The 16176-nt window shown below is 48.4% G+C and overlaps 1 protein-coding gene across 2 annotated transcripts in view; it reads left to right on the top strand.

The window, feature by feature from the left end:
- Window positions 1–16176, top strand: part of DOCK1 (dedicator of cytokinesis 1) — a 453094-nt gene that overhangs the window by 357170 nt on the left and 79748 nt on the right. For both annotated transcript variants that reach the window (XM_081074113.1, XM_081074112.1), the window contains exons 30-31: window positions 234–312; window positions 6892–6992. In XM_081074113.1, coding sequence (XP_080930239.1) covers window positions 234–312; window positions 6892–6992 — 180 coding nt within the window. The remainder of the gene's footprint in view (window positions 1–233; window positions 313–6891; window positions 6993–16176) is intronic.

The raw sequence follows: 16176 nt of genomic DNA, 5'->3' as shown, positions 1-16176 counted from the left end.
ACCGTTATTTTGGTCTGTTTCTTTTATTCTGCATGTGCTAATGTCCTTGATTAATTTAGAGAACATCGGCCTATAATTGTCTGGGTTTTTCATTGGCAAAACCTCTGCCCTTTTCACGGGACTTGGAGAGTTCCCGTTCCCGGCAGTCCGGGTTGTACCTAATTTCAGTGCCAAACCTGCAGAGGTGCCACAGCCTAAGTGCGTAATTATGTCATTTTCTCTTGATCTTTCAGAGTCTTCCTGCGAGCGATTAATCAGTATGCAGATATGCTGAACAAGAAATTTCTGGATCAAGCCAACTTTGAGCTGCAGGTAAGAGACGAGTTAGATGCAGCGCTTGGTTGGGAAATCATGTTAAAACAAATTGCTCATCTGAGCCAATACCTTTTATTCCTGGTCCTAGAACTTAATTGGTCTCCCCTGCAAGGGGTGGAAATGGCATTTACAATATGTACTATTGGAACCTGAGGACTGAAAATTATGCCTTCAAGGTACTTGCTCAATTTAGCAAGGAAGAGGAGATGGAGCTGTTTCAAAGAGAACGTACTGAATCAGAGTAACAAGAGGGAGTCTGAGCCAGGAGGCCACTGTGTCTCAGTGTGGCTGCCGAGATTGTCCCAGACCATCCTAACAGGCGGAGGGGAGCAGCGGCAGAAGAGGCGCCAGGGCTGGGCGTACATTGCTGGCTTTTAGAACTCAGTATTTCCGCCGATGTAGTTCTTCTCTCCTGGCTTTGTGCTGCCTGCACTGGCCTTTGCAAGGCAGAAGACCCCGCCCTGTCCCCCTGGGCTTGGGTCAGCTGGTCCACCAGTTTCAGCCCTACTCTTTCTTTGCGTGTGTGCATGCGTGTGCGTGCTTGTGTGCGTGTGTGTATTAAGGATAGATCTTGCTAGGCATGATTTTTCCTGTGCATCTGATATTTGTGCTTTCAGTTCTATTGTACTCTGGATGTGTTTCTGCTAATAATGATTTTGTCATTATTATTGCTTAGATTCTTTTACTAAAGTTTGCAAATAAAAAAAAGAATCCAGATGCAAATGGCATGTGAGTTTCCTGGAATTGAGCATTGAGAAGGAACCTAAAGAATTTCTGCACCCCCAGTGGGAGGTCTGAGTCAAAACTGTGTTGCAGACAACAACAGTTACACACCCATCACTTACCCTTTTGCATCGCACCCCCGAAAATTTAGAGCTAATATGATAGGTTATTAGATTAAGTCCTAAGGTGCCTATCCTTATTTTTTCTATACTTTTTGAATTTTAAATGTCTATCTTAACAGCAGTATAGAATGTAAGTATAAAATATACCAAGTGCTACATATCTGGAAATGTTATCTTTTTCACGATTTGATTTTTTTTTTCTTTTTTCTCTGCCTAATGCTTGTTTTCACTTGTCCTAATACAGAGATATAGTATTATTCATTACTCATCATAAAATATTCATGCAGTATAAACCAGCACATTGAGTAAAACATGAAAGATCCCTTTTCAGTCTTTCTCCCTCTGCAGGGTCACTTTTACCCAGATGTTGTGTGGCCTTCCTGATGCTTCGTTAAGCATTTATATGGACTTATGCATGCTTTCTTTTGGCTTTTAACATGAATTGGAGCATATGCTATGTGTTTATCAGCTCTGCCATGTTCCACAATCTAAATGCACCAACATTTGTGCAGGCATCCCCGCACTGATGGCCTATCAGCTATTTCCATTTCCCCCCTTAGCAACGCCACCATGAATAGTCACCAGTCTCACACATGCACAGCGCTGCATTGCTGTAGAAAAGCTTCCTGGAAGCATTGCCAGGCTGGCTGGTAAGAAATGTTAGTCTGATAGAGATCCTAGAATGCTTTAGCAATTTGCAATCCCAGCAACCTTCTTTGAGATATGCCGTTTTTCTAGAATCTTCTGCAATATCAATTTCTTAAATATTGCTGATTCTTATTTTTGTTGGAATTTCTCTGATTGCTAGTTAGGCTGAGACTACTCACTGGCTGTGAGAATTTCTACTATTAACTTACCTACTACTACTAATAACTTTCTGATCATTTCCTGTGCTGATTTTTCTATAGGCTATTTGCCATACGCTTTAGTAAGTTGAAATTTTTGCGACAGCCTAGTCTTGGGTTAAGTTTTATCATGTAGAAATATTTAATTTTTCCACAGTCAAATCTGTCATTTCTTTTATGGCTCTTGTGGTTTCTAGTTTGCTTGGCAAATCCTTCTTTGCCTTGATGTTATAAATGTAACTATTTTTTGTTATGTAGTTAGTATCTGCTAATACCTTTGTAGGTATGTTTTTTTGTTTTTGTTTTTTTAACTTTCCAATCACTAATCTTAGGCAGAGAACAAGCATTAGGCAGAGAAAATAAGAAAAAAAAATCAAATCGTGAAAAAGATAACATTTCCAGATATTTAGTACTTGGTATATTTTATACTTACGTTCTATACTGCTGTTAAGATAGACATTTAAAATTGAAAATGTATAGAAAAAATAAGGATAGGTACCTTAGGACTTAATCTAATAACCTAAGTTATTAGATTAATCTTTTTTTTTAACTTTCCAATCACTAAAAGTGAAGTTAAACTCTTCACTTTTCTCTACTTCATTTCATGAATAGGTTCTGCTTTCCCCAGTGATTTGAAATGCCACTGTTAACATAATTGCAAAGGCGTGTTTATCAGTTCTGTTTTCTGTGTTATTACCTACTGGCTTTATACCCATCTAGTAGAGTCAGGGCTTCCCTATTAACGCGCTCTTTCAAAATCATCTTGGATCTTCTTTTGTATTTCTTCTTCCATGTAAAATTCAAAGTAAGCTTGTTGACCTTTTTGTTTTAATGCCTCTTGTATTTTAATTGGAAGGCCATTGAATTTATAAATAGATGTAGGGGAAATGTTACAGTATTTGGAGGAATACTTTGCAATATTTATTTTCCCACCCTATACCTGAATATTTAGATCTGTGTGTGTGTGTGTGTGTGTGTGTGTGTGTGTGTGTGTGTGTGTGTGTGTGTCCTTCATGACGTTTTTTTCACTTTGTCCGTATCAGCCTAGCCCATTCCCTGCTGGGTAGATTTCTGTATGTTTCATGAATGGCTGCTGTGAGTGTGGACTCCTTTTTCCTAGCTTGTCAGGGATTACTGCACTGTTCACTGTCTCATGAGTTTGTTTCCCTGGATGCCGCCCTTCATACCCACACGCAGCAATGTGCCCTTTTGGCCCAACGTAGCTCCTTGAGCTTGGCAGGGGTGAAGTGTGTGTGGATGGTTGTTCATCCCAAAGGGTGCCCACTGCTGACCCTCAAGGGGTGTGCTTCGGTGCCATGTGGCGGAGGCAGCCTTCAGGCAGCTTGTGCTTTGACAAGGCAAATCGTTATGTTCTTACATGCTCAGGTTCACCGCACTGTTCCTTCTCCTGACACTTCCTTCTCCTTCAACTAACCGACCCTGAGGGCTGCTTCCCCTGCTCCTCCTCAGTCTGCCCCTCGTTTCTGACAAGTGCAGGAGAAAAGAGCTGTTTCTTCACCTTCCAGTACAAAGCTAACAATCTGACCCCAATACTGCCGGGCACATCTCCAAGCAGGGACTCTGTCCTGCGTAACTACGGGTGACGGCCCAGATCAGGAGACGTACAGTATCGTCACTGCCACGAGTCCTCAGACCCCATTTAAGCTCAGGCATCCCCGTCACATCCTTCAGAGTCCTCATCACCCACCACAGTGGTCATACGCATTGCTTACAGTTGCTTTCACACTTGTGTTTTATGTGATTTTTGTAAAGACCTAATTTTCTTAGAGCAGTTTAGGTCCACAGCCAAATTGAACAGAAGGTACAGCGACTTCCCATATGCCACCTGTCCCCACACAGGCACCGTGTCCCCACTAACACCATCCCCACCAGAACAGTGCCTCCGTTAAACCGTCAATGAACCTGCCTGACACGCCGTAGCCACCCATAGCCCGTAGCTCACATGAGGGCTCACTCTGGCTGTTGGCCATTCTGTGGACTTGGATCCGTCATTATGGTGTCCTGTGGATATTTTCACTGCCCTGAAAATCCTCTGTGCTCCTTGTCGGCATCTACACATTCAGTTTCTGTGTCTCCTCCATCTCTTTCAGGCTAGAACAGCTCCTCACTCTTTCTTAACTCTGACCTTGACACTTCTGAAGCGCGCGGGCCTGTTATTTGCAGGCCTCTCAATGTGGCTGTCTCAAGCCTTCTCGTGGCGAAACCCAGGCTACCCCCCTTTAGCAGGAATGGCACGGAAGTGATGAGGCCTTGTGCCAGAAGCTCCCGAGCCCTGGGGGTCAGCGTCACCGTGCTTGTGCTCTGACAGTGGCCCATGGATTTCTGGGGCGCTGACAGCCTGATGCAGCCTGTCCACCCCTAAGGAAATAAAAATGTCCTCCTGGCCCCTCCTGTCTGGCGTTCCAGGTAGAAGTGCTCCATCGCCAGGCGCGCGGAGGGAGGAACCCCCTTCAGGGCCCCTGACTACTCAGTTCCCTTCAACCTCTCCTGGGGCAGGTTTCTGAGGAGACATCAGACTCAGCACACAGGAATGAAAAGAAGGGACAGGGAGTTAGTGACGCTGGCACCTAAGAGGAAGCATCCACGTTTTTGCGGATGTTGTTCGTGCAGGCAGGGCAGCCGGTGTCTGTTAAAATCCCTCTGTGCATTTGTGGGGCCTGTTGTCGCTGTGCCCAGCTATGGTTCTCAGGTCACACCTGAACGTGGCCGGTCACTCCTGCCAGTGCTGGGACAGGAGGGCATGACCAGGAGACGGGAGGCCAGAGTGGGAGGTGCAACTTGTACTTGAGGGACCCGAGCCCCCCTTTTATGTCAAAGGGGCTAAGAAAAAACAGGGTTTTGTGGGCCGTGGTGGGGTGTGGGCTGTAAGTTCAGGGCGCCTCACTCAGGATCCTTCTTCCACTTCACCTGTGAGCTGCGGCTTTGGGTTAAGAGGAAGCCCAGCACACTCTTTCTTATAGTCATACTTGAACATTTCCACTTACTTCACAGGTGACTAAAAATAGAATCAATACTGTTAATGCCTTAGTTTTGTAGAACTCTTTGCAACTCTCTCATTTGATATAATAAATATTATCCCTGTTTTGGAACTGAGAAAACCGACACGCACAAATGTCCTTGAAGGTGTGCTAGAGCTTTGAGGTGCAGTGGGAACCCTGATGGTCCAGGCTCTTTCCCACTGGTGCAGGTGGAAGGCTCCCCGAAATGTCGTCTGCTATGAGCATGCTCAGTTCCTCCTCCAGAAAACAGCCCTGTGCTCCAGAGCCGAGGAGTAGCTGTAAGAACCACTCTCTGAGCCCCCTACTGCAGTTCCTGGGGGCCTCCCCACTTGCCTCTCACACCCTCCCCACACCTCCCAGCCACGGTGCCACCCTCTGGGGAGGGAGCAGATGGAAGCGATCTGGAGGCAGTGTCCCTGGGTTCTAATGTTGCATCTGAGAACTCCCAGTGGGTTCATCCCTCAATTATTGGTTCTTATTGCTCGATCGCTTTCTCTGTGCCAGACATGGATCCCTCCACCCCCCGACCCATTGTGGGGCTCAGAGAGGATGATTAAGTCAGGACTCCAGTGCCTGCACATAAGGGGGAACTGAGTGTCATTGTAGGGACACATGGCGGTGCTGGGAGGGCAAGAAGGCGAACACACCTGCTCCAGGTGTGAGACACCTGAGGGAGGAGAAGGGGGTGGGCCACATGTCTGTAGAGGCCAAGTCCAGGGCCCTGATGGGCAGACTGGGTGAGTCCTGTGAGTGCAAAGGCTGCGACAGGGAGGCGGCTGGAGCGAGGCAGTCACTCACCCTCAGGGTCTTTCCTGACCCCAAAGGTGTGCGAAGCTCGCCGAGGGGCTCAAGCCAGGGCCAGGCAGCCTCCGGCTGGTGTGGGTTCCTCTGGCTGCGCTGTGGACAGTGGGTTTGACAGGGACAAGGTCAGCGGCAGGAAACAGGCCACAGGCCGTGCTGGTTGCTGGGAGGGTGCCATGCGGACTGTCACACACGGATGGGTTTGGGAGGTACTGATAAGGTGAAGACCGATGGACTTACTCATTGATCCGATGGGATGCAGGAAGGGACCAAGCCCAGAGTCCCCGAGCAAGGTGGATGGTGCTGCCGTTTATTGAACTCCAATAAGCAAGCACAGCATCGGTCTTTGTGATCCGAGAAGCCTTGGTTCATTTTCATTATCGCCACCTGATTGCAACATTGACATGGGGGCGGGTATCGGTTCCACGACTTCAGGAAATCTCCCTTTCACAACGTTTCTTGTTGAAGAACGTGTTTGTCACGGCAAGTGTCTGTCACCACATCCACACACACAGCTCCACAGTGGCCAGCTCTAGGACGACACAGTCATGTCACAGCAAACAGTCTTTTGCGCCCCGTGCAGTCTGTGTGTCCTCTAAATACAAAATGCTTGATTTTTTATATCTGTTTTCCTTAACCGTGTAGCATTTATATACTTTTTTAGTATCAGAAAAGATCATAAATTACAGAAATCTATTTGCTGTAAAGGCGCTAACCTTTGTCACACGCTCCTGGATGCGGGGCGCCAGCGGACGTCTCCGCACGTGTTAATATTTACCCCCCCCCAAGGTAGGTACCGCGGAGATTCCCACTGTTCTGGGCGGAACACCAGGCAGGGGGAGGAGGGCTGATGCCTTGGCCAGCGGTCCGGCTGGGTCTGGAGCACGTGCCCGGGGAGCCCACTCTGAGCCCTGACCCACGGCCGGTGGCTGTGAGCGAGTTGCGCAGAGGAAGTGTGGTTTCCGAGACGCTCCAGGAGCGTGCGCTGGCAGGGGGCCTCCTCGGCACAGCCGAGGGCCGCCCTGAAGCACAGATGCCTCAGCCTGTCCCCCTTTTTGGTTTCAGCTGTGGAACAACTACTTTCACCTGGCTGTGGCGTTCCTCACTCAAGAATCCCTGCAACTGGAGAATTTTTCAAGTGCGAAGAGAGCCAAAATCCTTAACAAGTAAGTCTGCACGGTGCCCTGAGGCAGGAGCCTGTGACTGTCAGCATGATGTCCCTGCAGCCTCTGAGTCTCCATGGCACACACTGAGCTGTGGCCGTGGTGTGGTGACAGCACGGCTCCTAATCATGAACCGGGCATTGCCTTTTCCAAGTCATGAGTCAAGAATCCAAAAGAGACTGCTAGCATGGCACAGAATGGAGTTTGGGGAGGTACTAGCTTTTCCTGTGCACCAGTCTGCTGTCATTCCAAGTGTGGTGCACATTATTGCTTAATTCTCCAGCGCTGCTTCGAACAGGGAGCTTCTGGTGAAAGCTCTCAGCTGCGATGGGCTTGTGGGAAGACTCAGAGTGGAATCAGAGCTGCCGGGGCCCCTTCTCTGGAGGTTACCCCTGTCCTCCAGGTGGGAACTCTGAAGGGCTGAACGAGCCCTGGGTTACCTGACAAACCTGTGAGAAGCCCCTAGGAGGCCCAGCCCCCTGCCTGGCCCTTTCAGCTCTGTGTCCTGCAGGACCCCTGGTCCAGGATAAAGAAAAGAACTCTTGTGGGGGCTTCTTTCTAACCTTTGGGTGCCCTGAGGGCCTTGCCTCCCCTCTTTCTACCTCAGTTTCACTGATTTCTCCCTTCTCATAAATACTCAAAATGGGTTTTCAGATGGCTTCCCATTGCCAAGTCATCAGGCCCTATCTGTTGTTTCTCAATACCTCTGCAATATCTTGACCGTTCCAAGGCTTTGCCCTTCACCCCCACTCCCTCCACCCCCGCTCACTGAGATTAGAGATTCCAGAGGGAGTCTGTAGGGACGGAGCCCCAGAGAGCAGTTTCCACTCTCGACCTCGCGTGGAAAGGTGCTGGCTTGGGTAGTAGATGGCCATCAGCTGTAACCAGTTAGCCACTGGCCACTGATATACCTGCCATGGCTGCTCTAGCAGGTGCAGATTGCGGCTAAAAAGTGCGGTTAGCAAGCGGATTACATTGCAGATTGTGTTGATCCTACTTCCTGTGTCTTGCCCAGCCACCAGCGAGACTGGGGTGCAGGAAGACCCCTTGTTGGGGTACTGGCGGATGTTTGCCTTTGTGTCAACCAGCCGCCATCTAGAATATAGTGGTATGACTCCCCTATCTATGGCTCCGTTGTTGTTCCTTTTTGGCCTCACCATATTCTGTGTCTACCTGCTGAGAGCGGGGCCAGAGACCCTGCATTATAGAGTCTCAGAAGGGACAGCAAGTCAGCCTTTTTCATCTTCTGTGCGTATGTCATTTTCAAGGCAAATCGAAAGCATGTTATCCCCAGAGAGTAATTATTTCAGCAAATTTGTACTGAGCACATACTATGCACCAGTGTAATACAGAGACTCAGCTCCCATTCCCCGCACAAGAACGCAGGATATGGGGAGGCCAAAAAGGAACAACAACCGAGCCGTAGATAGAGGAGTCATACCTCTATATTCTCAATGGCGGCTGGTTGAGACACAAAAGCAAACATCCGCCAGTACCCTAACAAAGGGTCTTCCTGCACCCCAGTATCGCTGGTGGCTGGGCAAGACAGGAAGTAGGATCAACACGATCCACAATCCATAATCCGCTTGCTAACCTCACTTGCTAGCCGCAATCTGTGCTTGCTAGCGTAGCCACAGCAGTTATATTAGTGGCTAGTGGCTACTGGTTACAGCTGACGGCCATTTGATCACAGCTGACAGCCATCTGCTACCCGAGCCGGCACCTTTCCACGTGAGGTCGAGAGTCTAGAAACTGCTCTCTGGGACTCTGTCCCTACAGCCAGTCACTTCATAAGCACTCTGTGTGCGTTTTTCACATATAATCATTAGAATACAACCCAAAAGTATTCTTAGGGTTTCATATCATCCTTATTTTCCAGATGAGGAGTGAAGCACAATGGAAACAAGTCAGGTGGCGAATGTCACACACAGTCATTCTAATCTAGGCAGTTCAGAGCCCAAGATTTTTACCGGTGCTGCTTTTAGAATCTTCCATTTTTTCCCTCTGTGCCCATCTAAGTAAAGGTCAGCTGCCACCTGGCATCGTCAAGCTTCCTCTGTTAAGTGACTCCATTCTACTGGCCATTGATGTAGACAGTGTTCATTGTTCAGAAAAGGGAAATGTACCAGAATGGTGTAGGCACAGTGTGTGTCCCCGGTAGGTGCCAGGAAGCCAGGCACCAGCAGATACTTCCAGGTGGCCCCCGCTGGGGACTGGCTCAACAGGAATGCTTCCACCTGGCCAAATGTACATGCCCTCAGGCCTCCTACGAAGTTAGAGGGGCATGTTTGAGTGTTGTCTTGGTGAAAAGCTGTTTGTAGTAAAATCAGTAATAAGCACTCACACTGAAAATAACACAGCACAGCTCATCCAGTCACTCCGGAAACCCAGGCCCTTGGTCATCCATCTGCAGAAGGAAAGTGCGTCCACAGCAGCTGGAGTCGCCTGCCTGTGTGCAGGGCTCCCTGTGGGGTGATGCAGGGATCCACACTTACCTCCGGCCAAAGGCGGAACCCCTTCTTTGCAGAGCACACAGCCTGTCCATCCCGTAGGGATGCCTGTGGGAGAAGCACGTTAAAAAACTGGAAATCTGCCTTGAAAATGCTGGCATCTCCTTCAGGGGCTTTAGAATAGAACAATTTGATTTGGAGCATTTTCCAGGCTGGGCGGGACAGCTCTGCACTGGGCCCTTGCTCTTGTTGGTGAGAGCATTCGCAGTCTAAGCTAAAACAACATCAATAAACGCATTAACCACCCAGGGCCTTGGCCGCCAAAGAAAACCTTTGCTTCCCACCAAGCCTCCTGCACTCAGAGCCCTCAAAGCCCAGGAACTAAACACAGCCAGCTGGCGTCTCCCCTTCCAGAGCAGGCAGGGCCTCTGAATTGAGATTTTAGTATTCTCCCACTCACAACCAATAAGACACTTGGATTTTCCCTTTGAAAATTTCTCATGGATGCCCCGAGGGAAAAATCCCGAGTGTTTCAGAAGTTGTCTTTGCAAGACTCTGGAGAGACTGCCTGAGCCATTCTGCAGCCTGAGAGGCGCCTGAGGGGCCCTCTCGCAGGGTTGTGGGTACTTGTTTGGCCAGGACAGGCTGCCCCTGAGAAGGTATCTGCTTCTGAGATAAGTGCTTTTGTCCCAGAAGCCGTGTGGCTGGGCTGCATGGCGGGTTCACCCATGTTTGTTTTTGTGTGTGTTTTTTGAAGTATAACTGGCATACAATATTATGTTAGTTTCAGATGTACAGCATAATGATTCCACATCGCAAAATGGTTACCCAGCGAGTCTAGTTGCCATCTGTCCCCAAAGTTACAACATTTTTTTTTCTTGTATTGGGAACTTTCAAGATTTGCTTTTTAGCAACTTTCAAATTTACAATATATTCTATACATTACATACCCATGACATTTATATCTGAGAGTTTGTACCTCTGGACCCCCTTCACCCCTTCCACCCACCACCCAACGCCTCCTCCCCTCTGGCAACCATCAGTCTGTTCTCTAAATCTCTGGGTTTTGTTTTGTTTGTTCGTTTGTCTTGGTTTCTTTTCAGTTCCACATATAAGTGGGATTATGTGGTATTTCTCTTTGACTTATTTCACTCAACATAATGCCCTCAAGGTCCATCCATGTTGCTGCAAATGGCAAGATTTCAATCTTTTTATGGCTGAGTAATATTCCATTGTACACATGTACCACCTCTTCTTTATCCATTCATCTATTGATGGGCACTTAGGTTGTTTCTATATCTTAGCTATTGTAAATAATGCTGTAATGAACACAGAAGCGCATATATCTTTTCAAATTAGCGCTTTTGTTTTCTTCAGAGAAATACCAGAAGTGGAATTGCAGGGTCATAATGTAGTTCCAGTTTTAATTTTTTGAGGAATCTCTGTACTCTTTCCCACAGTGGCTGCACCAGTTTACCATATCCACCTGCCGTGCACAAGAGTTCCCTTTTCTCCACATTCTCTCCAGCACTTGTTTTTTGTTGTCCCTTTGATAATGGCCATTCTGACAGGTGTGAAGTGACATCTCACTGTGGTTTTGATCTACATTTCCCTGATCATCTTTTCATGTATCTGTGGGCCATCTGTATGTTCTCTTTAGAGAAATTATCTATGCAAATCCTCTGCCCATTTTTCAAATTTGATTATTTGTGTTTTTGTTTGTTTTTGAGCTATATGAGCCCTATATATATATTTTGGATATTAATTCCTTATCATATATATGATTTGCAAATATTTTCTCCACTTAGTAGGCTGCCTTTTTATGTTGGTGATGGTTTCCTTCACCGTACAGAAGCGTTTTAGTTTGTCGTAGTCCCATTTGTTTATTTTCGTTTTTGTTACCATTGCCTTTTGAGTCAGATCCAAAAAAATACTGTCAAGAGTGAAGTCACGGAGTTACTGCCTCTGTTTTCTTCTAGGACTTTTATGGTTTATGATTGTGGTGTTTTGCATGTTTCTCGCTATACCGTAAACACTTTATAACCAAAGTGCAATTTCATTTCTAAATAACAAAACATGCCTAAGAAATATTTGAAGACCTCTTACCCAGATGGTTAAATTTTCTAAACATACCCCATGCCTAGAAATGTTTTAATATTTTTAAATTGCGCTAATAAAAAGGGATTGAGTACCCGTCCTCTGTTCATTTAGGTCCTGGTGCTAGGGACCCAGAGATAAGAAGTTCCCAGTCTAGAGGGGGAGATCAATATGCAGAAATAATAATGACTGGAGTGGAGCATAAGTGCTCACTAGATGCTGTGTGGCCTGGAGGTGGGTTTGTAGGCCTCACCTGGGAGCCCAAAGGCCTCCTGGCAGCATGGGCTTCCAGGCTGGATGTGAAGGGGGCTGGCAGATTTACCAGGTTGACTCATAGGAGCCAAGGGTCGGCAATAGCCAGTCCCAAAGGGGACATCGGGCCCCAGAGGCGTGGTCTGCTCTACACGGAAAAGGATGGTCTGGGTTGTTGAAGCATAAATGAATGGCAACATCTGGAGGGCTTATGGCTGGAGGCAGGGCGGGAGGTCCAGTGACGTGGGAATGACCCCACGCATCTGAGCACGTGTCTGGGTGCTACCTTAGAACACACTGGAGCATGATTCATGTGGCAATTTTTTTCTAGAGGGAAAGCCTGTGAGGTCTGAGAGTGGCACAATGCTCCACCCACTGAGTTGCCTCTGGCCGTCTCCATGTGGACCCATCTACTGCTCTAGGGTCTGTAAAGCCAACCAAATGCACCTGAGTACACGCTCCACTTGGAGGTTCCTCCCCCCACACAAGAGGAGGTACCCTCTCATCCTCCCTGCTGAGCCCTGCAGCTCCCCACGTCTGTCTAGCTCAAAATGATAGAAAATTCCAGTATCGGATCTGCCTGTTCATTCCCTCTTGTTAAGCTGTCCTCCTCATGACCTCGGTTGGGGAGATAATTAGGATGGTCATTCCAAAGACATTCCCCAATGCTCGTGCAAGTAACATAAAAGAATGGGCCACCCGACGCACAGAACTGATTATGTCAAACCCAAAGTAAAGACAAGATTTGCCAATGAACCACAAAATAAATAACCCCTAGGAATCAAAGTCCATAATAAGAAAATGCAGCTGACTCCGCCTTCACTCGTTCTTGGTGCTAGTAAGTCCTGACAAAGGACAGAGATGTCACCTGAAGGCTAAACCCGACCAACATGCCTTCCTCCCCTCCTCCTCCCCAAGGCGTTAACATTATTGGGGCTCAGGAAATCTGAGTCGAATATAAAAGAGTTGACTTTTGATTCGCAGCTGGCTCAAGGACCTTAGTATGCAGGACACGGTAGCCATGGGAGGGGACAATGCGGCACATCAGTCAGGCGGTTCTGTGTACAGGACCAGATTCTGAGAGAAAAGGGTTCACGATTTGGGCCCCTTGCATATCTGAGCATAAAATACGCACTTGAAAATGCCAGCCCAAGAGGATAAAGTTTGATGGCCAAGCCCAGGTCAGTGTGTTTAGACCTGTGTGCAGAGACCGCCCTCCACAAAGACCTGCTCACTCCCCAAGTTGTTACCATCTTTTTCTTTTCTTTTTTCTCCTTTTGTCCTTGTTTACCATAAAAGTCTTGTGTCAGCCCACTGCACCTTCTAAGACAGGGGTGTCCAAACTTTTTTCAACGGTTTTCACCAAGGGTGATAAGAGGTAAAATACACAAACAGCCGGGCCACTCACTCCAGGTGAAGTACGCATTGCCTCACCTGGTTTATTTAAGTAAACTAAATGTATTTTTGGAATTTGCTGCGGGCCAATTAACAATGGACCGCATTTGGCCCCCGGGCTGCAGTTTGGACACCCCTGTTCTAAGAGGACAGCTTTCACAGCTGGAGCACAATACCACCTACACGAAAGATCTTCCCACACACTGGGTTCTGAAGCGTCAGTGTGTTAAGTCAAACTGTACACGGCACTTTTTAGGGAAACAGAAATGAGGTAAATACGCTGTGACCAGCCCTGCTCTGCGGCATGACTTCATCTGGGGCTGCAATTGTATGTTCCAGGTTGTAACAGGAAATGTGGTGTTTAACCTGTGTTTGTGCTGCTTTTATTTTCAAGAGACTCGAATGATTCAAAACAAGTTCCCTGTATTAGAAGGGGACCCAGGGGGATGGACTCAACAAGTGGTAACCCTGAGCCAAGTCCTGGGTGGAAGGGTTAGTGTCCCGCATACAAACACTCACTGAACATGCTCACATGACATGCAGCGTAGGACCCTGGGGCACCTCACATCCCTGTGTCTGAAGAGGTTTATTCTGATTGGCCGCATCAGAATAAACCACCCAGGAATTTATCGGCCCTTCCCATTGGAACACAAATGCCTCAGTGCACCCCTCCCTGCCCTCCAGCTGCCTCCCTGTCTGCACCCTCCACCCACTCCTGACTCCACAGAGGCCCCAGTACCCCACCTCTGTGCTTTGTTTCCAGATCTCCTCTCCAGGATTTCCTGCTGTGCTTTTGGCCTCTGGGTCCCCTTGTCAGGTTCACATGCCTCCAGCCAAGCCTTACATGGTGTTGCTCCTTGGGTTGTGGCCTCGGGCCTTCTCATTCCATTCTCTCTCCTTCAAATAGCATTTTTCAGACTGACTCTCAGCCCCTTATTCGGCCAGGATAGCAACTTAGTGGGCCAGTTACATTTGTTTCCTAGAGCCGTCTGCCATAACCTAACAATTCGCACAAACTCAGTGGCTTGAAACAGCATGAGTTTATCGTCCTGTGTGGTTCTGGAGGCCTGAACTCTAAATCGAGGTGTCGGCAGGGCCGGTTCCTGCGGGAGGCCCGGGGGGGGGCCCGGTCGGGCCTCTCTCCTGTCTGCTGGTGGTGGCCCGTCCTCGGCTGTGGCCACATCGCTCAGCCTCTGCCTCTGTCTTCCCAGTGTGTCTGTGTCTCTAGATGTCCCCTCCTTAGAGGAGCACCAGTCCCTGGACGTAGCCCCCAGCCCTAATCGAGGGTGACTTCCTCGTCACGTGATCTGCAAAGCCCCTATTTCCAGAAAGGTCACGTTGAAGGTATGGGGGTTAGGACTTCCAGCTGTCGTTATGGAGGATGCAGTGCAACCCACAACAGCCATGACCAACATGCTTTCCCAGCAAAATAGAACATAAGAGACAGCATTAGAGTCCAGTGCCCTTCGTGAGGTTAGTGTTAGTTCATAAAACTTTTATACACATGTATTTATGTGTGTGCTGGTTAGTGAAGTAAAACGTGCTTCTGAGTTCACAAGTTTTTGAAATTAAAAAAAAAATTAAACTCTGCCTTTGCATCCTCTGCTCAACACACACATGCACTCACTCACACACACACACATGCACACACATGCACGCACGCGCATACGCACACACACATGCACACACGCACACACATGAACACATGTGCACACACGCACGCACATGCACTCAGACATGTGTGCGCGCACACATGTGCACACACATGCATGCACACGCACACACGCAGGCACCCTTGTGCTAGGCTCTCACCCCCAGCCAGGGCCTTCTCTGGTCTGTGTACTCCCCCCCCCCCCATCCCCGCCCTGGCCCCTGGAGTCCTCTTCCTGCTCCTCTTTGGATCACACTTCTTCTTCAAATCTTAGAACAAATGTTACTCACACAGAGAACTCCTTCCACAGCCAAGCTGAACCCACGTCTCACACTCCTCCTGTTTTTTCAGAGCCATGATCACAGCCTTCACACAACTACTGTATATGTATGTGTGTGTGTGGGCTATTTGATTAGTGTCCACCTCCACCCATCTTAATAGCCCCCTCAGGTCTGTGGTGGTGTGTTCTCCACCTTATACTAATATTAATTTCCCAATATTCATACTCCCATATTAGCTCTGTGCCTGGCCTCCAGGACGTGCTTAGTAATTAGTGAATCAATAGCGCTGTTCCAAAAATGGATCCATCTGAACGGCCATTACAACCACAGGGGGTTTGTCAAGAAAGAGAACTAGAATGGCCTGAGTGCCTTCAAGGACAGACGGGGCGTCTCGTCTCTAATTCTCACAAAAGCCTGTGGGATGAGCGTTGTGCATCATTACCCAGTACTACAGACAAGGAGACTGAGGGTCAGAGTGGTCAGGTAACTGTCCCAGTCAGCCTTGCCTCTGGTGAACATGAGTGTCCTGCTTCGTGGGGTGAAGATTCAGGAAACCAGATGCTGAGGCAAGGCCTCGGAGACCAGACCCACGCTGGGTTATGTCAGAGTGTGTGGAGATCAGAGTACTTGTTGGCAGGCACCGGGGTGTGATTGTGTTGTCAGGATCCTCCCTGCCTTACCAGGTGCCCACGTCCCTGAGAAGCGACCCATCACATGGTGTGACAGCCTCACCCTCCTCAGGATGGACCTTCGGCGCGAGGGCTGGAGCACAGTGCTACTTTCCGTGTCCCCTTCTCCTGGCAGACACCCAAGGATGCCAGTCACCCGGCTCCTGTGCAGCCAGCCACGTCCTTTCAGGTCCTGGGCTGCAGCAGCTGCTTGGACCCCTTTGGCAGTTGTGCAGAAGCAAAATGGGAATGGGGAAAATGGCTCTACAAGCCTCAAAAGGACAACATAACGGTGTTCAGGTCGCATACTCCTAGGCGACTTGGGGTGCCAGTTACACACTTACGGATGCTCTCCTGTCACCCACAAATTCAGATCCAGTAACTTTGCTGCTG

The sequence above is a fragment of the Rhinolophus hipposideros genome (genome assembly GCF_964194185.1).
Source record: "Rhinolophus hipposideros genome assembly, chromosome: 15".
NCBI classification, from domain to species: domain Eukaryota; kingdom Metazoa; phylum Chordata; class Mammalia; order Chiroptera; family Rhinolophidae; genus Rhinolophus; species Rhinolophus hipposideros.
The sequence above is the reverse complement of the archived record's forward strand: the minus strand, read 5'-3'. Positions and strand labels throughout refer to the sequence as shown.